This window comes from Podarcis pityusensis (genome assembly GCF_964106645.2).
Source record: "Podarcis pityusensis genome assembly, chromosome: 3".
In the NCBI taxonomy this organism is placed as follows: domain Eukaryota; kingdom Metazoa; phylum Chordata; class Lepidosauria; order Squamata; family Lacertidae; genus Podarcis; species Podarcis pityusensis.
Genome location: NC_138026.1, coordinates 92,803,305 through 92,829,330, shown reverse-complemented (window position 1 = coordinate 92,829,330; position 26,026 = coordinate 92,803,305). Strand labels below are relative to the sequence as shown.

At 42.2% G+C, this 26,026-nt stretch overlaps 1 protein-coding gene across 1 annotated transcript in view; it reads right to left on the bottom strand.

The window, feature by feature from the left end:
- LOC308474218 (calpain-8-like) overlaps positions 1-25,508 on the bottom strand; it is a 43,260-nt gene extending 17,752 nt beyond the window's left edge. The window contains exons 1-14 of the mRNA XM_081000355.1: positions 25,201-25,508; positions 20,044-20,113; positions 19,016-19,134; positions 18,502-18,635; positions 17,047-17,215; positions 16,125-16,208; positions 14,094-14,179; positions 11,189-11,263; positions 10,036-10,196; positions 7,260-7,435; positions 6,528-6,539; positions 3,242-3,453; positions 1,893-1,929; positions 1,420-1,485 (exon numbers count right to left, since the gene is read on the bottom strand). Coding sequence (XP_080856481.1) covers positions 1,420-1,485; positions 1,893-1,929; positions 3,242-3,453; positions 6,528-6,539; positions 7,260-7,435; positions 10,036-10,196; positions 11,189-11,263; positions 14,094-14,179; positions 16,125-16,208; positions 17,047-17,215; positions 18,502-18,635; positions 19,016-19,134; positions 20,044-20,113; positions 25,201-25,437 — 1,638 coding nt within the window. The 5' untranslated portion in view covers positions 25,438-25,508. The remainder of the gene's footprint in view (positions 1-1,419; positions 1,486-1,892; positions 1,930-3,241; positions 3,454-6,527; positions 6,540-7,259; positions 7,436-10,035; positions 10,197-11,188; positions 11,264-14,093; positions 14,180-16,124; positions 16,209-17,046; positions 17,216-18,501; positions 18,636-19,015; positions 19,135-20,043; positions 20,114-25,200) is intronic.
- Between the last annotated feature and the right edge of the window lie 518 nt (positions 25,509-26,026).

Sequence of the window (26,026 nt, the reverse complement as noted above, 5' to 3'; positions counted from 1 at the left end):
CCTACTTTAAGTGGGACATCCTGGAATAATAATAATAATAATAATAATAATAATAATAATAATAATAATATTACTTATACCCTGGGCATCCCCAGCCACTCGGGGTGGCTTTCAACAGGATATTAAAAACACAATAAAACATTAAACATTAAAAACTTCCATAATCAGGGCTGCCTTCAGATGTCTTCTAAAAGTCAAATAGTTGTTTATGTCCTTGACATCTGTTGGGAGTACATTCCACAGGGCAGGTGCCACTACCAAAAAGGCCCTCTGCCTTTTGCCTGGATTCCAAGATGTCCTGTTTTGCCTCCTGAAAGAGCGCAGCCCCAAAAGATGCCTTTTTGGGGGAACCGTGCTATCGTGAAGGTCACCTGGGTGCCACAAGAGCACGGCTCTGAAAGACATGTGGGGTTTTGGGGGAGGGTCATATTCTTCCGTGAATCACATGACTCGTGCAGGAGCGCGGCCCCAAAAGACCCGCATCCCGATTTTTCTCTGTGGCACATTGATATGTAGAATAGGTTAAAAAGAAGGCAATTGGGGTCTACAAGGCGCTGTTTCCTCATTGTCCTGTTCTTGAGCAGGAGCATATTAAGTTGCCAGGGGACAGATAAGATCAGACTTCAGGACCTGAGAGAGCTCCAAGTGGCCAATTTGGTCCAATGACGTCTAAAGTTCAAATAAGGCCTTTTGTGCTTCTCAGCCCAGAACACCTCTCTCAGGTCCTTCCTCTTTCCTGGGGAGGGGTATGCTTAAAGGACCAGTTTCCTCTCTGTCAGTTCCCCCATCAAGTGATGGTGAACATGGTGCAGGAATAAAAAGACTGAGAACGAGAAAAGCGGCTCTCCAGGAGTCTACTGCCAACTGTGTTAGTAAAAAGAAGCAGCCAATGCACTGGGAAATCTTTGAAGCATTTGCCTAATTCTGAATATTTATCATTTTTTTAAAATGATATTTATTAAAGTTTCAAAGAAAAAATTACATAGGTAAAAAGAAAAGAAAAAGAAATACAAAATACAAAATACAAAATACAGAAAAAAGAGAAAACACTTAAAAGAAAAACACATCGATCTTTCCATAACTTACATTTCATTTCCTTACTTCCCTGACTTCCTCACACCTCCCTTTTTTTGTATTCCAGTTCTATTAGTTAATTCAGCAATTCCTTTCCCTCTTCGTTTTTGTCTTAATCCTTTAACTTAACATATTATAACTTTAGATTCTCATCTGTTAACAATCCATTTGTACATACACCTTTATAACATTGCTGCTAAGACCACTTAATTTCATTCTGACATCATTCTAACATTCATTAATTTTGCAATATTTCTGTAAATAGTCTTTAAATTTCTTCCAATCTTCTTCCCCCGACTCTTCTCCCTGGTATGAATATTTATCATAGCACAGAAACCCTCTTACCTCCCCAGAAAGTTTTTGAAACAGGCTCTTGAACTCGCTGTCTATGTCCTTGCCTGCAACATGAGGCTAAAAGAAATCATGAATAATGTTACATTTTACACCGAGGTCTGAGGCTTCCTCCAAAGGGCTCCTGAGTCAAAATAAGCTCTGAAAGGAACAGAAACCTGAGAAGCTGGCTCAGTAAGCACAGAAACTTAAAAGGTTGCTTTTGCTAAGCGGAAGTCTGTCATCTCTGCTACGTTTGTCAAACATTGTGATTGATCTTAGGCTTTATGGTGCAGAATTTTGCTTCTCTAGAAACGAGTTGTGCAAAGAAGTCAGTGAATTAAGCCTTATGGATGCAAAGAAAGAACTATTTTCTTTAGCGTACAACACTTTCTGGGCTACAACAAAGAGGTCCTCAGCTTTTGCAGTAATAAGGCTCTGTATCCCAAAGCTGAATCTGTGAATTTGACCCCACTTGATTTGCTTACCTCATATGGATTTGCAGCCACAGTATCACCCATTTCCCTGTGAGGAAAAAATAATAATAAGAAGAATATAATTAAATATCCTGTTCTCCTTATCATAGAAACACTCAGAAATAGCTTACATCAAAAATTTCAGTGTGCTGAATCTTGGTTTAGTCATGCTTAGAATGGGCCCATTAAAATAAATTGCAACCCAATACAATTAAGTAAAATCAAACTACTAAGATAAAAGCTTTAAAATGCCGCAACATAAAATGATAACAATCTTACAATAGTTTTGTTTGTTTTAAGAACAGTTTAAAACAGTAACACGATCAAACATTAAATCCCTGTTGAAACAGAAATGTTTTTGGTGTCTCTCTAAAAAGACAGTAAAGAGATATTCCGATGCATCTCCAGTGGAAGGTTACTCCAGAGGTGCAGTACCACCACTGAGAAGGCCCTGACACTCATGCTTACTTGCCTGATGATCCAAGATGAAGGTATAGAGAGTGGCGGGCCTGAGGCAGACCTTAAAGCCTGAGATTGCCTGTATGGGAGCAGATGAGAGCTAGCCCACATAGCACCCTCCAGACATTGCTGGACTACAACTCCCATCATCCATTATCATTAGACACAGACTCATGGAATTCTAATAATATCTGAAGGGGACCGCACTGGCTATCTCAGCCTTAAGGTAACCATGCAAGATCCTTTATCTACTAGGGACAAAATGGTTCATTCACCTTAATACTCCAGAACCAAATTGTGTACACTTGCTTTTGCTGTTTCCATCTGACATGGACTTAACTTCTACCCTGGTCCATAAAAGGAACATTTTCAAACTAATTGAATATTTGATTGTCATCCAAAGAAAAACATGCTAAATAGGTTCTGGTGAAGGAAAGGGGATTTTAAAAGGAATGGGGAAATCAGTGAGTGGAGGTGTTCTCACCACCACCACTTTTCTTGTAACCTGTTTGTTGTTATGATTGCAAGTTGTTTTAAACTGTTTTTAATGTGGTGTTTAATGCTGTAATCCACCCTGGACCTTATGGTCAAGGGCAGCAAACAAACAAACAAACAAGCAAAATGTCTATGCATATAAATTAAAGTTTTCTTCACCAAACTCCAAGATCCACCCCAACTATCTTTTCATTCGTCTTTTATTATATCACTTCAGTCACTATGCCAGCAGAGGCATAATGGAACATGGTTGAATAGTCATTACTCCCTAATGAGAACTTAGAGAGCAAAAAAAAGGGGGGGTCATGAGCTATAAGCCTGATTAGACACCTGATCAAGCCACAGCTTTGATGCACTGAGTGCAAAGGGACAATGCCTTTTGGCACATTGGGGTACAAGATACATACTGAGCTTTAGCCTGTTTCTCTGTGAAGACTCTAAGGCAGAAGTCTCCATCTTTGAAAGGCTCAAATGTAGAAGGTACAATGAGGTATTCTCCCTGAGCTAGGTGGAAGCGGTTTGAGACTTCACGCAAGTTGACGTATGTGTCGGTGCGAGCGACAGGTCGGTTCGTCAAGAAGAAATCTCTGCTTAGATGAACATCAGTTTGATTTCCCAGCTAGTGAGAACAGTGAGAATGAAAAATCAGGATAAAACAGCTAGCAAGACATAGGACACAAGAAACAATTCCATCCAAGTGGGAGCATAAACCAGGTAACCTTTCCCCAGTCAACATACTGGGTCTCCTCTCAACTTTGTCCTGCACATATTCCTTGCTGGCCACCAAGGTTCACCTGCTAGGATGTTGTGATGGCCGCCAACAGCAAAACAGGATTATTCATTTGTTATTTGTTTATGTTATTATTAAATTTTATATACCGCCCTTCATCCAAAAATTACAGGGCGGTTTGCAACATAATACTAAATGAGAACACAAAATGCATAAAACAAACACTAAAACAAACCAATAAATTAGACAAATTAGTGGAGGAGAAGTCTATCAATGGCCACTAACTGGGATGACTATATATTGCCTCAAGTTCTAGAGGTATTTAGGGCTCATAATGCCAGTTACCAGGGAACACAAGGAAGATGCTGCTGCTGTGTTCATGTCCTGCTTATGGGCTTCCCAAATGGCATCTGGCTGGCCATTGTGAGAACAGGATACTGAACTAGATAAGTCTCTGATGTGATCCAGCAGGGCATTTACAGCATGTAAAGGCAAAGGTAAAGGGACCCCTGACCATTAGGTCCAGTCGTGACCGACTCTGGGGTTGCGGCGCTCATCTCGCTTTATTGCCGAGGGAGCTGGCATACAGCTTCCGGGTCATGTGGCCAGCATGACTAAGCCACTTCTGGTGAACCAGAGCAGCACACGGAAATGCCGTTTACCTTCCCGCCGGAGCGGTACCTATTTATCTACTTGCACTTTGATGTGCTTTCAAACTGCTAGGTTGGCAAGAGCAGGGACCGAACAATGGGAGCTCACCCCGTCGCAGGGATTCGAACCGCCGACCTTCCAATCGGCAAGTCCTAGCTCTGTGGTTTAACCCACAGCACCACCTTTACAGCATGTGGCTTCCCCCAAATAATCTTGGGAACTGTTGTTTGTTGAGGGTGCTGGGAATTGTAGCTCTATGAGGGTTAAACTACACCCAGGATTCTTTGAAGGAAGCTATGTGCTTTAAATACACTTTTCATTTATGGTGTACACACAGCCTAAGTTAAGTGTTTCAAATAACTGGGTCTGCTGTTTTGAGACAGCCATAACTAGCATGTGGCACACAGTTGCTCTCTAAATGAGATTTAATCTCTGCTTCACCAGTCTCTTGCCATCCCCCTGCCATCTCCATAATCTTCTTCCTACAACGTTTTCCCTACAAACTGATGAGTTGGCATATTAAGTTTATCAAAAACATGAGGTGCTTTCCACAGTGTGTAGACGTACCTTCAGCCTGTATAAATCTCAAGAAAGCAGCTTTTCCACAGCTCATTTTCTTCTGCACCTTCCACCAAATGCTAATCTACTATCCGAGCTTGCAACATACAAGCATCTTTATATTATAACTGATAATACAAATCTGTTCCAAAGCTCTGCATGAGTTATAAGAGGAAATTGGGTGCCTTAAATTGAACAAAAGCACAAAAGCAAAACAATAAATGTTTAAACAGTGCCTTTGCAGCGTGAGCTTGCATTTCAAAATGTGACTCATTAAGGCAAGGTGGAGTTTGTTTGAAACAGGGTGTACTCCATTGTCTACTGATAGCATATATCTCTTAACTAGAAATGTCAAACAGCAAACATACATTAGCAACTGGAATCAGGTGCAACTTCCCATGCTGGTCTGATGCAGAATTATAGCCTAGAATATCTTTACAATATGCATTGCTGTGATTCTTAGGCATTGTTGTGGAAAGCAACAGCTTAATTTGTTTAGAGCAGCTGGGTTCCAACAGGAGGCTGTCACCTTTCCCTTAACTTGCTCACTTAGCTCTAAGCTTCTCTTCCTGCGATGTGGTTTGTGCAATACAGTAGCAAACTGGAAGTGTGGGGAAGCACTACTACTTCTAAACACACACACACACACACACACAGTAGTAGCAGCAGCAGCAGCAGCAGCAGCAGCAGCAGCAGCAGCAGCAGCGTGGCATGCATGGTTTTATACAACCACCACTCCGAAAGAAGTTCCTTGCTGGACCAGACCAAATGTCTACCTAGCCTACCATCCTGTTTCTGACAATGGCCAACAGGTGCCTTCAAGAAGCCCACAAGCACAGAAAATAAAAGCAATAGCCCTCGGGGGGGGGGGGGTTGCCTCCAGCAACTGGTATCTGGAGGTATACTGACTTAGGGAAAATGGCGGGGGGGGGGTTCTATTCAACCACCATGGCTAATAGCCACTGATAGGCCTCCTCCTTTTTTATTTTCTTTATATAAACCAGGCATAGGCAAACTCAGCCCTCCAGATGTTTTGGGACTACAACTCCCATCATCCCTAGCTAACAGGACCAGTGGTCAGAAATGATGGGATCTGTAGTCCCAAAACATCTGAAGGGCCGGGTTTGCCTATGCCTGGTCTAAACTCATAGCCATCACTTGCAGCAGTTAAGCATCATAAGTGTGTTGTGGGAAGTACTTCTTTTATCCATCCTGGATCTAGGACAAGTCAATTTAATTGGGTGACCTTGACTTCTAATATTCTGATAAAATGTGGAAATTCTCTCCCAATCCCTATTTCTGTACCACACGATTTATTTGTTTTTAAACTTTAGTGTTCTTTTCTCCCCCTGCCCCACACCCAGCAAACTTAAATAAATCCTTTATGAGCAATTATTTGGGTTACATATAACCCTCCCCCGTGGTCAGTCCACATATGCTTGAGGTGTGGTGTGCTGAACCAACAAATCTGACATTCAGGAAAGCCTCCTTTCAAAGAAGCAATGTAATGGGAGATGAAAAGCACATTAAACACCTCTGAACTGCCATCTTAGGACCACTTTCCCCGCAAATCAGCCCTTAAGTTAAAAGTTTTCTTTCCTTCCTTCCAAAAATAGTCAGCATACACCCTTAGAAACCAAATGTCCCTCATATGTCAGCAGGGCAATTGTCAGTTTGGGGCACATCAGCCTTCAAGAAGCAGTAGATGATCTTTTTATTTTGGAGGATGCATATTTCCAGCACAGTTTATGTACCTCTTTTGGCACCTGCAAGAGACATATAAAGGGGTAGAGACATAAAGGCCTGGTGAAAGATGGTGGCTCTATATTTTTCACAAGCAGCTGGATGAAAAGTCAACCAAAAGAATATTTAATGGATTTGAACAGCTGGTCTGTTATGCCTGGTGACCACCCTTTCCTGCACACTCAGCCAAAGATGAACCTTTCTCAGCAATATCTCTGCTCCAACTTAAACATTCCGTCATTTTTGCCTGGTTTGGTAATCTGAGGCCAATGCCAATTTCAGAGCATCTTTCAGGGATGGATTCACGTACATCAGCCTGCCTTGGCTTTGCATTCACAAGATTTGAGCCTTTTCAAGGTATTTCACAGCTGAGCTTTCAGGACGGAACTCTGAAGAATCTTGCTGAATGCAGAAAGCTGCTTTATGGCAAGGCATCTATCCAGGTAGCTGAATGCTATTTATTCAGACCAGGAGCAGTATTTCCAACCAGCTACTGTGGGTTGAATCTGGAACCTTGTTTGAGCACAGCATGTGTTCCACCGCTATTTTGTGGCACCACAGAATAAATGCACAGAGAGAAGCAATGCTGTTATTGATCGGCACTCAGGCAGGTGTGGAGAACTGATGGCACACCAGCTGTTGATGGACTCCATCTCCCATTCACCTAGTCACAGGCCATGCTGTCTGAGGTTGATGGAAAGTGGAGCGGGGCAGAAAGTATCAAGGAGCAATGAGTAATATACCTGATAAAGGGAGTAGCCAATACTGAGCAGCCCTTCCCCCATCCTCTTCTGCCTCCTACGGTTCTTCTGCATCAAGCCCACCAGGATGCTGCAACATGGTTCACTCCCACTTCCTGTGTGGTCGTCATCTGGCTCATCCAGCCTAATTTTAAACTGGGGGTTGGTCCAGTATGTTGCTGTAAAGGCAAAGGTAGAAATATATGTAAGAATCACCAGAGAAACGAGAGAGGGGTTTCTTTGCTGCTAGTGCAAGCAGGTTGAGCTGCAGGGAATTGTCCTTAAGAATGAACTGTACTTTGGCTTCCAGCCTGGCTTTCCCATTATATTTATATATTCTATGCTTCCTTCGCCACCCCTGCCCAAGTATGCTATATATTTATTGCAGTTATAATGAATCAAGCTACTAAGAGACATTCCCTCGGGGGAGCGGTGACCAGCTCAAAGAGACTGCAGTCATTAACACAAACCCGTTATTTATCCTCAGGAGACTGTTACTGGGCCATTTCATATAAGATACAACTCTCAGGTTTGGCTTGAAAATGAATATTTTAAAATTAAAAAACCCAGTTATGAGTTATTCAGCTGCAAGTATATTCAGGCCATTACATTGATGCTTCTGCATGGTCCCATACTACTTTTAAGTACACAATGACTTAAAAGGTACTAAGCTTAATTCTAATGAGTTATGGCCCTTCCCCATATCTTAGACCAAAATGTTAAGGAAGATGTATCCTATCAATAAAATTATCCCAAAATTGCATCCTGGGTCTCTTTCACTCCCACTTTTTAAGGTGGCCACCTTTCTTTCTGACTTTCTTCTCTAAAACCTCAGCGTCTCTAGAAATAACTGAGACTGAGAAATGACTGGGTTTGATTGGTGACCCAAAAACTCGGAATGACACATACCCTGCGATATAATGAGAACAGACTGCATTCAGACATAACAGCAAACCATAACCTTGTTGTGATAAGAAAACACACCGTGGTGGGGCTTGGGATTGTGCAGCCTTCCCTTCTTCACATATGAGGGGAAGAAAGGTGAAACCTTCACTCACAGTTTAAAACAAACCTGTTTCCTGTCTTGTCCACATGGAGAAGATTGTGGTTTGTGCAAACCATTGTTAGGTAACGAAACAGGGTATCAAACCAGGGTATCCCAGTTTCTTAACTATGGTCTGCACAAATCATTTCCTGCATTTAGACAAAACAGAAAAAGATGTTTTGTTTCCAAAAATGAAAGGAGAAAAAGCAGCTTCAAAATAATGTGAAGTGGGGGAGTGGTGATCCTAAGGCCCACTATGGCATGTTTGTGTTATGGTTGGTCTCTGAGTATGTCTGAAGCCATTAATTTCCCAGTTAAGAGAGATTTTATAACATGCTGATATTTTTCTCTTCTCTTCAGCTCTTTCCCAAACCATTTCAAAGCGGCATTCCACTGACACCAGCCCACAGTGAAATGTGGCATCGCTTCTATTCAAACAACTGTTTGTGATCTGTAATGTTTGAGTTTGAATGCTTTCATTATTATACCCAGATTACAGCACTGAACCTACCAAGGAATGGCTCTTACAAGTAAAATCACGTGTTTTTTTAATTCTGCAGAAAAATGTTTTCCCACTTGAAGACATTTTTTAAAATGCTTAATTAACGCACGCCATACTGCTATTCGTTTTAATTACATATTCAGGCTGGAGCCCCAAACAGCAATGGGTTTAGGAATTAATTTAGCATTCGACACATAAAAACAAAACAGTTATTTCTAGACTATTAATATATGCAATTTTATGGTAAATATTGCAGTTTGGTCCTTTTTATCACAGTTTCAGTGCCATACTGAAAAATGAATGAGATGTAGAACTAGAACTTAAAACACACACACACACACACACACACACACACACACACAACAGTAATGTATGAAAACAAAAATGAAAAGCAATGAAAATACTAACATGAACACTGCAAAGCAGAGTTTAACACTTGAATTTTGATGTGCCTGCCGTGCTGTTTTCCCAGCAGCAGCAATATTGGATCTCAGCAGGACTAGGATGGAGTGGAGCAGAGCGGCAGTGAGCAGTGGGGAGCAGGAAGTCAGCAGTGGCAGGTACAGGTGTGCCTGCCGCCACCTGGGTGCAGCCCCCACCCTTGCAGATGCTCTGCCATGCTCCATCCCAATCTTCGCAAACAGCCGCACTGCCACAGAATGTAGGACGGCACAGCAGCAATGTCCCACCTCTTGTACTTTGACCAGATGGAAATGTGCGCATCATGCATCACAGCTCGGTTTGAATCTAACCTATATCCGCCATAATGCAAGAAACCCTGACAGCATTTTGCTGAGGGAAACTGAACAAAAACAGTGTATAATTTGAGATGACAAGATCAGAGAGCTTTTGTCTTTCTCCCATCAGGCCTTGTACATAGCAGGGAGACATACAACTAAACATACAAATGAAAACTCCCTCAGAACTACACAGCAGGTGCTACCTCACTAGAGATCATGCCAATCTGCCTGGTTGCTACGCGACACCTCCTCCACCACCATCACCTCGGTTAGCTGACTCACCAACAACAGAAATAACTCTTAAGTTGCAAACTGAACGATCCCTGCTGTTGCACTTCCAACAGGCACTTGGGAAAGAGCCCGATCTACAATTGCCCCCATGGCTCAAATAGTGAGACCACTGAAATAACCTGCAGGCAGTCCTACAGTATAAAAGCTTCCCCCATCAACAATAGCTATGGCTAGTTATTGGCTTCTCCACGGTGACATTACCTGGGTAATTTTGGCACCCACCGGCTGTGGAGCCCCGTCTCCAGTTTCCGTTGAACAAAGTCATACCCCATTTGTGGACATGGTTGCTTGTCAGGGTGTCAGGAGTCAGGTTGCAGATCTCAAGCCTTGTGAAGTTCCTTTGAAAATCTGAGAAGGACATCCTGCCATAGGAGCAGAGCATACGAGAGTGCTTAGTGAGTCTGGAAGAAAGCCATTATCCACTTGCCATTGATTTATCTTCTACCGAGACAGCAGGCAGCAATAGCACGAGGGAATTATTTGGCGTTACAAAGCTCTGAAACTTCTAGGAATCCCCATCAATAATGGAAGGCCTACAAATTCTCAGTGATTAGTCTTCTTGCGTCCAGTCAGTCATGCTATCCTTAGCTCATACCAAATTAGAGTCTAGGACTTGCCATTCCCACATTACATTTCAAGGGCCAGGTCTAAGTTGCTAGGGATCCCAGGGCAATAAATGATAAAAGTCCCTCTCTTACCAACAGTTGTCATGACAGAGAAGAGCCAACTGCACTGCCAAATGACTGTAAAGAACAGCAGCCTAATAGCCTGGTCTACTCCACACATATATTTCTGCTGCCAGTGAAGGAAGATGTTGCATAGCAGTCTCTGAACACATGCAGAGTGTTTTTATCTTACCACTAAGCTGCAGTTGTCTGACTCAGCTTCTTATGCTCCTATGAGGTTTTTTGCCAGGAGTGTGTTGTGGGTGTTCATCCCGTTTTTCCCCCGATGCAAGTCCAACAAAAATCTTCACCACCACAACTGCTATTAGCCAATTGTCGCCACAAGGCATCATTGATGTATTACGGAATTTTAATATTTTGTTGGAAGCCGCCCAGAGTGGCTGGGGAAGCCCAGCCAGATGGGCAGGGTATAAATAATAAATTATTATTATTATAAATTATTATTGCAAGGGGGAGATTTTCATCAGGACTATGCGAGGAGGGAAAACATGAAAACCTCTCTCCTTATGTGCCACAGTCCTGACAAAAATCTGGCCTTCCTTCATCTGCTGTTAGCAATTAGAAGGCAAATGACACAGCACAAGTGATGCATTTAACATCACATCTAGTGTCACCCTCGCACTGCAGCATGTTTATCTACATTCTGCTATTGATTGAAAGGTTCTTACCAAAATTCACCATCATCTGCCTGCTTATCCAGAGCTGCTTTCTGCTTGGGGTCAATATAATTCCATTGTGGAGCACTGCAGGGATAGGAGAGCATTACAAACCAAACATTTTGCCACTACAAATTAAGCATGAAATAGTTGCATATGTATATGAACGCAGTCCTATCTCTGAGCCCTGAGGGACCGAGGCTGGGAGGGCTGCCATGGCTGCAAGAAGGCCAGACAGGGCCCGCTGTAGCCATGGGAAGACTGGATGGGGCCCATCACAGCTGCGGGAGGGGGGGAGGGTGCCAGTACTGCGTACCAGTGAGTACTGCCAGAAAATGGAGAGCGTAATGCTGGTGGTCAACAAAAGAGGTTTAAACACTCTCTCAAGGCAGATCTAAATAAAATGTAGTATAAATACCAACAACTGGGAAACACTGGCCTGAGAGCGCTCCAACTGGAGAACAGCCTTTACCAAAGGTGTCATGGGCTTTGAAGACACTCGAACTCAGGACAAAAGGGAGAAACACGCTAAGAGGAAGGCATGCTTGGCAAATCCACATCGTGATCAACTCCTGCGCAGAAACCTATGTCCCCACTGTGGAAGCACGTATGGATGCAGAATCGGCCTTCACAGTCACTTACTGACTCACTGTTAAAACTGTGTTTATGGAAGACAATCTTACTCGGCTACAAGTGATCGCCAAAGAAGAAAGAAGACTGCCAGGAAAAAAACACTGGCTACAACTCCCATCAGTCCTCGCCATCGACCATGCTGGCTGGAGCTGATGGGAGTTAGAATCTCACAACATCTAGAGAACCACAGGTTCCACACTGCTGGATTAAAAGTCACATAAAGTGATAGAAAAGAAGTGTTAAACGCTTTATAATTTCTGACTTAAATCATTTTTATTGTACGATTTATTTTTAAAACTGAGCCCTTTTTGATGTGAGTATAATACCTGAAATCTAATCCTTGTTTATGTGCCTGCTGTTTGGCTGTTTTTTATATGATTATTTATCTACTGATATGGCATTATTCATGAGATACAGTAGTAAATTAAATCTGGAGTTGGGGATAAAGCAGAAACAATTCCTTATTTACTCTGGGGATACAAGGAACGCTCTGCTGAAAAGAAAAGAAATATTATTGGAATCTCCACTCCTCTAGGGAGATCCTGATCACATGCCTCTCAAATGAAAACGTTTTAAATTTCAGTAAATAATAAAAATAAACTTCCAGAGATGGTTTAACGTACAGTTAATTCTGTTTCAGAGTAGGAAACAGGTGTGCTGACCTCTGGAACTCTCTCCCTGGGGAAATAAGTCTTCTCCTGCTCACTGCTGGCCTTTAGATGCCAGTTAAAGACCTATTGATCTGCCCAGGACTTTGGGAGTTAAGTCCCCAGGGACCCAACAGATGGAAATGTTAAGACTGTAGCTCTGGAAGTTTGTGTTTAGATTTTTAATGGTGGTATGAAATATTTTGTAACGATGGATGACGGGAGCAAGAGTAGTATACAAATCAATCAATCAGTCATTCAAATAAATAAGCATATGGTGTTAAGAGTGCAATCCTATACTGTATATGCCTACCAGGAAGAAAGCCCTATTGAATTCAATGGGGCTAACTTCTGAGTATACATATATAGAATTGCACATGTATAGAACTGCATTTAATGTGCAGATTTTTTTAGAGTACAAAATAAGGTGACATCTCAACACAAGTGGCTCCAGGGATCACTGCAAGGGTTAAACTCTTCCAATAATGCTGATAATTATCAGCCCCCACCCACCTCCCTTTACCTGGTGCTTACATTTATTTCAGTATGTGCGTAAAATGCAAAGGTGCAGTTAGCCATTGTGTCTAGCTCGGCCCCATGTTCAGCCAGGCTTAAGAATCCTCTTAGAAATACTCTTTTTCCTATATGTTTCTGCTCTACTATCCAGGCATGAAAAGCCATGGGTGTGAGTTAATAGATAGCCCTCCTAACTTATTAATATTACTTTCTTCCTTTCAGCTGTCATTTGATATATTAACTTTGCCAGATGTAATTTTAGAGGAACTTCATATGTTATATGGCAGAGCCAGTGACAATGTAAAAGAGATTGATAGCTCCTTTTTTTCCATCTCATTTCCAGGGCAACGTTCAAAAAATCAACACGAACATCTTCCCAGTCAGATGCCCACACTACAAATGCTTATAGAATGTGTGAATCTCACAGGTGGAGGACAGTATTCAGCTAGTGTGTGGTAATTGTGCTAAGGAGACTTGGGTTCGAATCCCTGCCTTGAAGCCCTCTGGGTGGCTTTGGATCAACCACCATATCTCATTCTAATTTACCTCATGGAGCTGCTATGGAACTAACATAGGATAATCTCCTGAACTCCTTGGAGAAGGGTGGGGTACATATTCAAAAAATAAATAAATCAAGGATAGGGAACTTGTGGCCCTCCAGACCCAAACTCCTATCATCTAGGAGAACTAGCCATGATGTCTGGGACTGATGGGGGTTTGAATCCAACAAGATCTGGACAGCCACAGATACCCCATCACTGAAGTAGATGAATAAATGGCATTTCAGGAGTTACTATACAAGCATTGGGTGTGGGGTGGGGGTGTGACAATCTGAAGATGACCCAGGACTAAGGATGTAAGAAAGCATTGCTTTCCATCCAGTCCTGTGTTTGTCCCAACCGGCGCTGTTTCCATTCTGCTGCAGTTCATCTTCTGCCCAAAATACATTATTCATCTCACTGTCTGCTGTGGCAAAATTAGACAAGTTACATTGTATTTCCATTATTCTACCCCATTCAGTGCAAAGGATGCATAATGCAAATGGGGGAAACAGAATCAACTGCATAAATTTGCGTACTGATAGCAACAGTGAATACTGATATATACTGATAATAATATACTTATCACTCCAGGCCCCAGTCCACTCCACTTCACCCCATGGATTTCTCAACCTGACTAATTTCTCCGGACGGCCACGGTAGTTAACCTGTGGGAAGCACCACAAACAGAACATCAGGACTTTATAATCCCCCTCAGTGTTGCCGTCCTGATAGATGACAGTCCTGTTTAGAAAACATCCTGTGAGAGTCAGTGTAGTGTAATGGTTAGAGTGTGGGACCTTAGAGACAAAGGTTAAAATCCCCCCTCAGGCCCTGAAGCTCACAGTCATCACCTCTCAGCCCCACCTACCTCACAGGGTTGTTGTGAGGATAAAATCGGGAGAGGGAGGAGATCCATGTGCCCCAGCTTAAGTGACTTGGAGGAAAAGGTGGTATTTAAATATAATAAATAAATGAATAAATTCATTAAGAACAAAAGCAATGCGAGCAAAAGCCGCAGCCTATGGCAAGTTTCTTAGTGCTACCACAAAACTCAAGGGCTCATGAATTGGATTTTATGGGACACGTTGTACAATCCCTGAAACAGCAAGGTTTCCCCGGACACAAATTTTCTGAAAAACCTCCAGGGACCTCCACACAGTCCCCAGAAACCTGTTCCATTAACCGGCTGTTCTTAAATGTAACCAGCTCATCCAATGGGTGGATGGAACTTTTGTCCAAAACATCAGCCCTAAAATGCTGGTTTTTCTCCTTCATTGCATTTCTACAGATAAGTTATGGGTTTTATTGTTGTTTTATGTTATGTTGTTATGTTATGTTATGTTATGTTATGTTATGTTATGTTATGTTATGTTATGTTTTTGAAACCACTTTGCAAACTTCAGTCTTAAAGTGCGCTTTAAGTTTTTTAGAGGGAAGGTTAAAAGGAGTGCACTTTCACAAACTACTTGTGCCATTTAGTATTGTTAGGAGTTTGTGAGTGCCAGACCACTATAACCTCCAGATCAACCAAAGGTTAGAATTAATCAGTGTGGCGTTTGCCTCCTAGGATGGGTCATAAGGAAAGGGTTAAAATAGGTGTGATGTGATTGGCCAGTGAGAATGCAAGGGGGGAATAAAAGTTAGAGTGGGAGGTTTTGAAAGTCATTGAGTTGAGGTTTGGGAGTTGGGAGTTGAGGTTTGGGAAGTGAAGAAGGAAGAAGGAGGATTAAGTGTGGGTTGGTAGAGTTGTATTGTGAGAGAGTGAGAGGAATTGTTAGGTGGAGTCAGATAGATAGTTGGGAATAATCAGTTTGAAGTTGTTAGAAACTAAGAATAAGAAACTGTCAAGAAAAACTAACTGAAACCATAAGCTTGTTCCTGCATTTAAAAATAAACTTGATTATTTGTTTATGTTAACAACTGACTGGACTCCGTGTGTCCCCGTGAGATACGGGGTGGTGGCAGCGGAAAAAGCAATCGCAGAGGTGGCACAGGGTCAATAGACCGTCAAACGTCCGGGGGCCCTGTGTGTGATCGCCACAGTCAGTTATTGGCATGTTAAGATTTGGGTGCCAGATTAAGCCCAATCTGTGTGTGGCTTCAGCTGTGTGCTAGACAATGCTAATCCCCTGGAATCAACAAGTGTTGAAAGCTAATTAAGCAAAGCTAAATTCCTCATGAGGTTATAGCCTGGGGATGAGCAATTAAGACTCCGCTCAGAGTTAGTTAGAAGATAAGCCCAGAGCTTAGAGAGGTTAGAGTGAGGAGTTATATGAGCCAGAAGCTGGAGAAAAGCTGCAGCCAGGCAGAGAGCCATAGCTGGTGTCTGTTTGGATCTGTGGAAGGAGCAAGACCTCTTGGAGTGAACTCCTCCATCCTAGACTCAGGTTGTATATATGTGTAAATAAACCATATATCATAAAGATACCTCAGTCTCCACTGTGCCTCATTTTCCAAAAGAAAACAAATACCCTGGAAGCTTGCACTGCTCAGACACTTGGGGTGCTGTGCAACAGTATTAATTTCATGACAGTTCACTTTGTTAAAGCTCACACACAGAGACACACACACACACACACACACACACACACACACACACTATATTTTTACCTCTTCCGCTCCAGTAACAGAATAAGCATGACCTTTGACCAGCTTCAGACTTGTGATTGCTTCTGTTTCAGCTGCACTGGTTATCTAGGGCGTATAAAATTATTGTAAAAACACAACACGGTGCTTTAAAATCCTAGAAGTGATTCGCTGGGGTGAGGCAGAGCTACTTTGCTAACTTCCCAGGAGGTAGGTCTCTGCTGCTTACCAGGAGGGGCAAGGAGCTGTGGAAGTTTGCACAGTGCAAACACACCTGCTCCACTAGTGCATTTGCCTTTCCCAGTAAGCAACGCCAGCCCGCCAGCCAGGAAGCTAGCACAATGACTCCACCTGGTGAGCTCCTTCTGAATCATAGAGTTGTAAGGCTTGTAGGCTATCTAGTCCCACTTCCTGCTCCGTGCAGGAAATCAAATGTACATGCTGGAACATCTACAACAGATGTCTTTCTGGCCTTTGCTTGAATGCCTCCAGTGAGGGAAAACCCACTGCCCCTTTAGATAATTGGTTCCATTATCAAACTTCTATTTCCATCGATAGATTTCTTCTCATATTCAGCCAGGCTCTACCATCCTATAACTTAAACTCTTTAGATCTAGTCCTGACTGCTGCCCCCTCACCAACCCAAGAACAGAGAGAACAAGTCTTTGTCCTCTTCTATGTGAGCCCATCAGTCATCTCCATGCTAAACATTCTCTCTTCATGGGACTTGTTTTCCAAACCCCTGACTAAAGACCAAGTGTGGATGCAACTTTTGTCAAAACACCAAGTGCATTTTTCTAGCTGTAGGACTCGATGCTGCTTCCCTAAAGTGGGACAATTGCTGTTCCAAGTTCCTAACACAAATATCTGCTGCTAGCGTTCTGTCACTTCACCACAACATAGGTTGGAGCACAGAAAAACGATGATGATGATGCCAGTAACTCACATCAATGGAGCAACCCAGCAGTGAACCGGCTTGCAGGGCCTTCTGGATGATTTGATACAGGTCGGATGGAGCTTTTCTCAGATCATATGATTCAGAGATGCCACCAGTGAAATCTTCAAAACCTTCTACAGTAGATCCTCCAGCGAGAGCCTCATATGAGCCATTCAGCCTGCAGTATGGATGGTGAAGAAATTTGTCTATCCACACTTCTCTAAGTGTTTTTGAAACTTTGCACTTCTCTAAATTTTAAAATGTGGCTCTCCAGTTAAAATATGTGTACAAGAATGTGCACATTAGTGGAAAAATATGTGCAAAACAATGTGTATATGAAAGCAGATAACATGCATAAATGAATTCTATTAGATGAACATCCATTTCAAAAACCCATATCCTAGGCAAATTTTGTGCATATTAGGAGAAATGTGTTTGGAAATGTTCATGCAAACTGGGTCAAAAACAACAACAACGAACTTGCAATGTATGTGGAAATGGAGCAAACTGCATTTAGGACTGGAAAAATGAGAACCTAAAAGAAGCCAAAACTAACAGCCTTGTCAACCTACAGTGCAGAAAAAAGCATGAGGGCAGTCTCCACACACACACACGTCATACAGATTAAATAAGACAATTTCTCTGCCTCCCACCACACTCCCTAAATCTGCCGCAGGGGGTGAAGGGACCCCTTAGAGAGGACACAGGGATTGCAGAGGGATGGGGAATAGAATTAGCTTCCCTACCTATACAATGTCATGGAATTCTACTCAATATTGATCCAGAGCAGGTTCCAATGTATAGTTAGCAGAGTAAAAATTTAAACATTTTGCAGGACTCCCCAAAAATAGACCAGAGGCAGTTGTATTTCATCCAGCAGAGCTACTGAAGGCAAATGAGCATACGTTCAATACGTTCAGGATTGGCACTGTCCATAAGAAATCCAGTTGCAGCAGTCTTAACTTAAACTTACAATAACTTATAATAAGACTAAACCTTAACGCTATGTACAGAACACCACACCAGAAGGAAGAGAGATAGAAAGAGAAAGTGAAGCCCAGGCTCCTTCTGGCCTTTTTTTATAGTCAGCATGACCTTGACAGAAGAGATAACAAAAAACCAGTTTAAGCCAGCTGTACTCAGCTTCTCTGAAGGTATAACCCAAACATCATGAACCTTTCTGCTAGTTCCTTTCACACAGAGAAGCTTCCGGAACCCTCTTGAATTAATTAGAACAGGAAAGATCTCTACACATCAAATACTTTCTGCATGAAGAAATGCAAACTGACATTCAAGCGATGAAAACCTTACCATCAGCTGAGCAACACTGTTGGCTACAGCCCTATATTTCACCCAGTGAAAAATTCACTGGTAGCATTAGACACTGTACAGAAGGTAGACTGTGACTGATAGGCCTCATGACAGCTGCCTCCATTGAGCAAAATCTGAGAATCATTTGCTTACTTGGCATAGGCCTTCTCCAGCAGGGCACTCCAGAACTCACTGCCTTCTTCAGAGTGCAGGAAAAGGAGCTGCCCATTTTTGGTGGGGAGCCGGTCATCCACAACAACGTCCACCCACTCTCCGTACTGCCAGAACTGACCAAAAAAAGGGGGGGAGAAGGAAAGCTCACGTATTGAATATCAGGCCATCAAAGGCACTTCAAGCTGGATTCAACATATAAAATCATGAGGCATAGCTAACCACTTTTTACACAATGCTTTATCTTTTCTTGTACAAATAACTTTTAAGTTTGCTGAGTGAAGTCATATAGAGAGCTGGACTATCTGGCTGAGGTTGGAGAGAAGAAATAGTTTCTGCTTGGTTTATATCTTGCCTATACTATACACACAGAAAAGTATGCAAATACATGATGGGCAAAGTCCTTCTGCCTTTTCCAGGACATGATCCTGGTTTTACATTGTTGACTACTTTTGCTTAAGTGTCTCCTACTCTATAAATAATATGGAAGATATACCTGGAAGTGAAAAATCCCAGCGTAGTTCTTCTGGAAGCTCTGATCTTTGGGAACAACTCGGCTTAAAATTTCTTGATCCAATGTGAGAGATGCGATAGCTGCCAAAAGCCAGCAGTCTCCTGGAAGAATCAGATTCAATGGGAGAATTGGACATTGTAGCATATGAACCTATTAATGCTTTCGTTGCTGTCAAATTATGGAAACGTCTCATTTCTGTCACCTCCATAAGGAACTTGCCCTGCGTTTCAAATGGGCTTGCTGATTTATTACGCTTTAAGGCAAGGATATAGAAATTTAAACTTATTTTAAATGCCATGCTCTGTAAAATAATGTTTTTAAAAAGGGCCCTTGGCATTTGAAAGCTTTAGCAGAAGTATTAACCTATGTGTACAGATGCAAACAGCCTTTGAAGATCCATTTTAAACCATGTTATTCTGAAAGATTATGGATGTGATTCTGCATTTAAGGCAAAGCTTTTAAGGCTAAGCTTTTCTTTTCCTGGTGTGTTCTGTTTTTTTATTAGTATTATAATAAAAAGCAGGTTGTTTGTACAATATATGGAAAGCATCCTGAGTCTTTCAAGTTCTCTTGAGAGTTGCCAGGCTGATATTTCCACTAATTTTTGTTATTGACAAAGAGACAAAGTTTAATGAAAGAAACCCTTAGAGACAGCCTGTCTCTTATTCCTCTAAATTAGACAGGGCGTGCTAGTTTTAAATGAATGAAAAAAGAAACCTGACACAGAAGATGAAAATGAGGGTGAAACCTGCCTCAGCTTCCTAGACTAGTCTTTGGGGGGGCATGTGCAAAACAAGCAATAAAGTTTGGGTTCAAGTGACATGTTTTACATCCTGGATTCATATTGCTTCTTTGATATTTATTTATTTGCTTAACTTATCTGGAGTTTCTTCTTTGCACTCACCTTTGTACATCTAATTAAAACATGTATGGTTTGGTGTTTGTGATGTTTCCCTCCTTCCCCAAACACCCCAGAAGACCGCGAGAGGGAGTGCTATTCAGTTACTTACCCAGTTCCCCTTGACAAATATCTGTACGAGTGGCTCCTCCCACAATGAACTGAGGGTTGGGGACTAGCTCCTGAAAACAAAAATGAATTAAATGCTATATTTGCATGCACACCATTTCTCAAAATCCTGTACCAAAGATGATTCCTAACTTGTGATGTTTTAGCATCTTCGTCACCTGCAGATTTCCACTGAAACTGAGCTCTCCCTACAAATTCAGTGCTGCTCAAATGCACTAAATGATTATCGCAATAACCTCTGCTAAGATTGGGGGAGAAATTCAATTCCGGTTTTGCATTTAAATGTGAACCTACCTAATCAGCGTGTTGCAGGGGTACCAACTGGAATAAAATATTGTGGGGTCCCTGGTAAGCCCCGCCCTGCATAAGCGATCACATGACACACACACTATTTGAATGGGAATGCACATCAACTTTGTGGGGGCCTGGCCCCCTCAAATATTTTATTGTGGGGGCTGAAGTCCCCACAGCCCCTAGAAGTTGGCTTCTATAGCATGTTGGTTGGGAGAAGGAGCTTCCAACCTAATGGAATCTGGATTCAAAGACAGAAGTTCTTGGACTGAACTGCATTGATTGCTACTTGAGTGCAATGTGTTACTTTGTTACTTTGTAATATTTAATTGTAACTAGTTTTAAGACTGTTCTGCAGTAATGCTTTCAGATTCATTATTGGGGTGGAAAGCTCATTTATTTCTACGTAAGTTCTAGATCAGGAATTCAGCTGAGCCACTTTAACAAAAAGACCAGAGCATCATTGATGACACCGCTTAAAACATCAAGATAATTGAAAAATTAAGCTCTGGTTGATTTGCTGAGGTTAAAAAAAATAGTCAGCACAAATTCTTAAAATTGCAATTCTATGCATACTTACCTAGGAGTCAGCTCCACTGTACACAGTGGGTATTACATTTGAGGAAACATGCATAAGCTTGCATTCTTTGTCTATTTAGCATAATGGTTCACATAATTGTAGGCAGATGCGTAAGTTCTCATTATTTTACTTTCTAAGAAACAAAGGGCTCATGAACATATTTCTTTCGATGTGCCATTCTGTCTTATTCTAAGAATGATATCCAAATTGAACTATTTCTCTGCACTACAATTCTGAAGGTCCTCACTCCCAAGACTGTCACCAGCACTACAGTGGTACTTCAGGTTACAGACGCTTCAGGGTACAGACGCTTCAGGTTACAGACTCTGCTAACCCAGAAATAGTACCTCGGGTTAAGAACTTTGCTTCAGGATGAGAACAGAAATTGTGGCGTGGCAGCAGCAGGAGGCCCCATTAGCTAAAGTGGTGCTTCAGGTTAAGAACAGTTTCATGTTAAGAACGGACCTCCGGAACGAATTAAGTACTTAACCCAAGGTACCACTGTATTCTCTTTTCTGGAATAGTTTGAAGCAATGTACAAAATTAAAAACACAAAACAATCGATAAAAATGCAATCCACTGAACAAACTACCAACAGCACCACTAAAAGCTGCATAAAAACCTAAATGTTTAGGAGCGGATATAAAGCAGCAGGTCTAAAATCAAACACGAACAGCCTGTTGAAGTTCCTGTCAAATCCACACAGACACTCCAAAGGAGTTTGTTAAAAGGAAAAGAAAGAAACCTGCTCTTGATCCAGGCATATGGCATGCTGTTCTAAATGTAGGTGAAAGGCGGCAGGTGGTAGATTGTTATGGGAATGGGGAGAAGCCAAGGTGTCACAGCTTTTGAGAGAAAAGTTTTCATTTCCCATGTAGCTGTAACTGGAAGACTCTCTGAGTCACACTATCAGATCTTGAGATGAGTTGCTGTTATTATGAGAGGTATTTTGTGTTTTCATTTTGTATCTTTATGCTGTAAATCGGCCTGTGATCTTCGGATGAAGGGTGGTACATAAAATTTAATAATACTGTACAGTGGTGCCTCGGGTTAAGAACTTAATTTGTTCCGAAGGTCCGTTCTTAACCTGAAACTGTTCTTAAACTGAAGCACCACTTTAGCTAATGGGGCCTCCCGCTGCCGCCATGCCGCAATTTCTGTTCTCATTCTGAGGTAAAGTTCTTAACCTGAGGTAATATTTCTGGGTTAGCGGAGTCTGTAACCTGAAGCGTCTGTAACCTGAAGCGTATGAAACCTGAGGTACCACTGTATTGGCCCGAATATAAGCTGCAGTTCTTTTTTCCAAATTCAAATCGTGAAAAGTTAAAGTGTGGCTTATATTCGTGACCTTACGCCACCGGCAAAGTGGTGCGGCTCCCTACCCCCAGGAAGCAGCCCGGAAGCACGGGGCAACGACGCCCAGCCCACCCACTGCTCCCAAATCTCCCCCAAGCAGCCAGAACAAAGGGGTAAAGGGGAGGGAGGCCACTGGCAAAGCGGTGCGGCTCCCCTGCCCCAAAGAGCAACCCGGGATTGCGGGGCAATCCCATCTGCGGCTCCCAAGCCTCCCCCAAGCCGCCAAATGTTAAAGGTGTGGCTTATTTGTGGGTGCGGCTTATATTTGGGCCAATACAGTAAGAATAATCATAATACCACCCAGAATTGTCAAAATATCAGCATTGCTTTATACTATTCATATGGTACCCAAGATTGCTGGGTGAAAGAATGTGGGTTTTTAAAAAAAAAAAAATCTGTAGCTGCTTTGAGATATCTTTAATTGTTTTTACAATTTTTTCCCGTTTATTTTAATGTATTTATATCCCAAGTTGGGATTCAAGGCAGCTTGCAATTTAATAAAAAATACCAACATCGTTATAAAATACAAAGTAGTAAGAACAAAGCAGTTAAGAACAACAGTAGTTAAAATACAACATAACACAGTAAGAACCAGCATTAGAATACTGATTATGCTGATAACAGCCCAGTGGTCAGCATCATCTGCAAGGCTGCAGCTATGAGAAAAACAAGACCGTCTTAGAGTGTTCATGTCATGAACCCCTCAATCGTAGGCTCAGGTTGTATATACACGTAAATAGCCTATGTATCACAAAGACGCCCCCATTTCCACTGTGCCTCATTTCCAGAAAGAATCACGAAGCCTGGATAAATGCTTGGAACCCCATACAGCTCAGAGATTGGGGAGGCACACAACAATGAAAATAAGCTGCAACTGCTTTCCTGAGAAACAGTCACATGTTTTTATTGTTCTGTTCTTCATTCACATTGCATTCAAATCTTTCTTAAGTGCCTGGAGAGTAAAAGCCTTTCTAAGGAGGTGTTTGTTCCTTGATTGTTTCATTAAAAAATGTAGTAAAAACTGCATATGCAATTTCACTGAACAGTAAACTTTATGAAGGCAACTGAAGACACACACCCCATTCCATCCACCCTGCTGTTGACAAGAGACCTCTGCACTATCTGAAAATGCTTCCAAAACGAAAGAGAAGTTTAGGAATGGCTTTGCATGCAAAAGTTCCCAGGCCCAATTCTCAGCATTGGTCCAGGAAGAACAGTGACTCTCCTTCATCTGAAATGTAGTACTGCCAGTTAGTATATACTGAGCGAGATGGACCAATGGTCTGACTCAGTAAAAGCCAGCTTCCTATGTTTATGTGATCTATGAAACTGTGCGAGAGAGTCAAGAGAAGGAAAAGACAATGAAATTGAAGTCAAAGGAAAACAATTGAAAAGAACATTGGGGGGGGGGTGTACTTGGCAAAAAAATAAAATAAAGGTAACTACAGTGGTACCTCAGGTTAAGTACTTAATTCGTTCCGGAGGTCTGTACTTAACCTGAAACTGTTCTTAACCTGAAGCACCACTTTAGCTAATGGGGCCTCCTGCTGCTGCCGCTCCGCTAGAGCACGATTTCTGTTCTCATCCTGAAGCAAAGTTCTTAACCTGAAGCACTATTTCTGCGTTAGCGGAGTCTGTAACCTGAAGCATATGTAACCTGAAGCGTATGTAACCTGAAGCATATGTAACCCGAGGTACCACTGTATTATTAAAGAGAGTTTGGTTTTTAAAGCTACTTTCATTTCTTTTGCAATTTGGCTTTGAAATAGGAATAGTATGCGGTCTTGCAAATGCGCAAACAAAATGGCCTGATCTGCAGCTCGTGGACTAATGGGATCAGAACTTTGCTGTCCACCAGATTTTGCATTCCTCCCAATGTTGGGGTGTAGTTCTCAGTAGTTGTGATACAGGGCTTGTCCACACTTAAGCTTGCCCCGTGCCTAGAAAGTTCGGGTCTGAGCTGTTTCCCCCTTGCGCCACTCCTTTCCCGGGGAAAACCAGCTCTTTAACAAATGGCAATCCACACAAAAAACCGATTGTCATTTGCTCTGAGTGCTAATGTATGGCTTTCCCTGGGGGTAGGAGAAATCAGCGGGACAAGATGATAAGACCACTCAGAAAGATGCCTCACTGAGTTCAATGGGACTCTCAATAAAGTAGGTAAAGGATTGCAGTCTAAATACATGTTTTGAAAGAAAATGGGGATAAATATTTTGAGAGAAAATACTAATTTAAAAGGGGGGAATGCATTAAATACATATTTAAACAGTATTTTCAGAGGATTTGAAGACTAATGTGGAAACAGAGCAGAATGGAATTACATCTAACAACCTGCAAAAATGATACAGACACAGAAAGGTTTTCCCTCCCCGTTTTGACAGTTAATGTGCCATCAATGTGCCTTTGAAACAGTATCTCTAATAGCACAGTGAAGTTTAAGCTTATTAAAACCTCAGAAATTGGCAGAAGGAAATCCCCAAAGAATATATTTCCAGGCGTTCTCAACACTGAATGTTGCCAGATGTCCCTTATTCCAGACCACCACAACCTCAAGAACATAATAAATGGCTCTAATTTTCACACACTATATTTCCATGCAATATGTTAAATGTCCCTTAATCCAGATATTGCCACTCCAAAAGCATCCCTGATTTTAGATGCTCTGGTTGACAACCTTATCAGTCCCAAAAGGACAAACCATTGGAGAAGAAGCTTCAGCATTTCTATTCTTGTTTAAATCTGCAAGATCAAGGTGATGGCCACTAGAGAAACATTAAAACAAACTCTATCTAGGGTTCAAAGTAAAATTACTATATAATAATTTGGATTTCCTTGTGAGTCTGAAGAGGACACTTGGATGAATGAAATGTTATCTGAACCTGATTGATTATGAACACAATGTAAAAATCTTACCGGAGGTCGTTTCCAGATAATGTCCTGAGTTTTGGGTGAATAAGGCCCCAGATCCCTGTAGCCAAGAACAGAAGGGCAGGCGGGGAATTCCTCGTCTTTGAAGAGAGTGCCAGACTGTAAGCACTGCCTCTTCAGAGCTTCAAAATCCTGTTTTAAGTATTTCACGGCATTCTGGTTGGAGCCCAGACCTTTCAGGGCTTCCTTCTCCCTGGCCAATTTAATTGCCACGTTTGCCATAGCTCTTGGGCTCCGTGCAAGGCAGAAGGACACAGCAGGTCTTAAAGCCTAAATGCAAGGTGGAAAGTGTGGCCGGGTGAGGGTGGAATGAGCAAGCACATTACGCCGTGCAACACCCTCGAAGAAGGAGGAAACATTCAAAGGTAAATATGTACACAACGTAAGAGGGAAAGGGTCAGGATGATGGAAGCGAAAGGCAGAGAAAGAGAATATTCCAGTGGCTGTAGCATTTATTCAGTATCCTCCAATTGTATGAGGAGAAGATACTAGCTTTCTAGTCAGCTGTTGAATTTTAAGATGTATATAGGAGAACCGGAAGGGACGCGGGTGGCGCTGTAGGTTAAACCACAGAGCCTAGGACTTGCTGATCAGAAAGTTGGCGGTTTGAATCCCCGTGACGGGGTGAGCTCCCGTTGCTCCCGTTGCTGCTCCAGCCAACCTAGCAGTTCGAAAGCACATCAAAGTGCAAGTAGATAAATAGGTACCGCTCCAGCGGGAAGGGAAACGGCGTTTCCGTGTGCTGCTTTGTTTGGCCAGAAGCGGCTTAGTCATGCTGGCCACATGACCCGGAAGCTGTACGCCGGCTCCC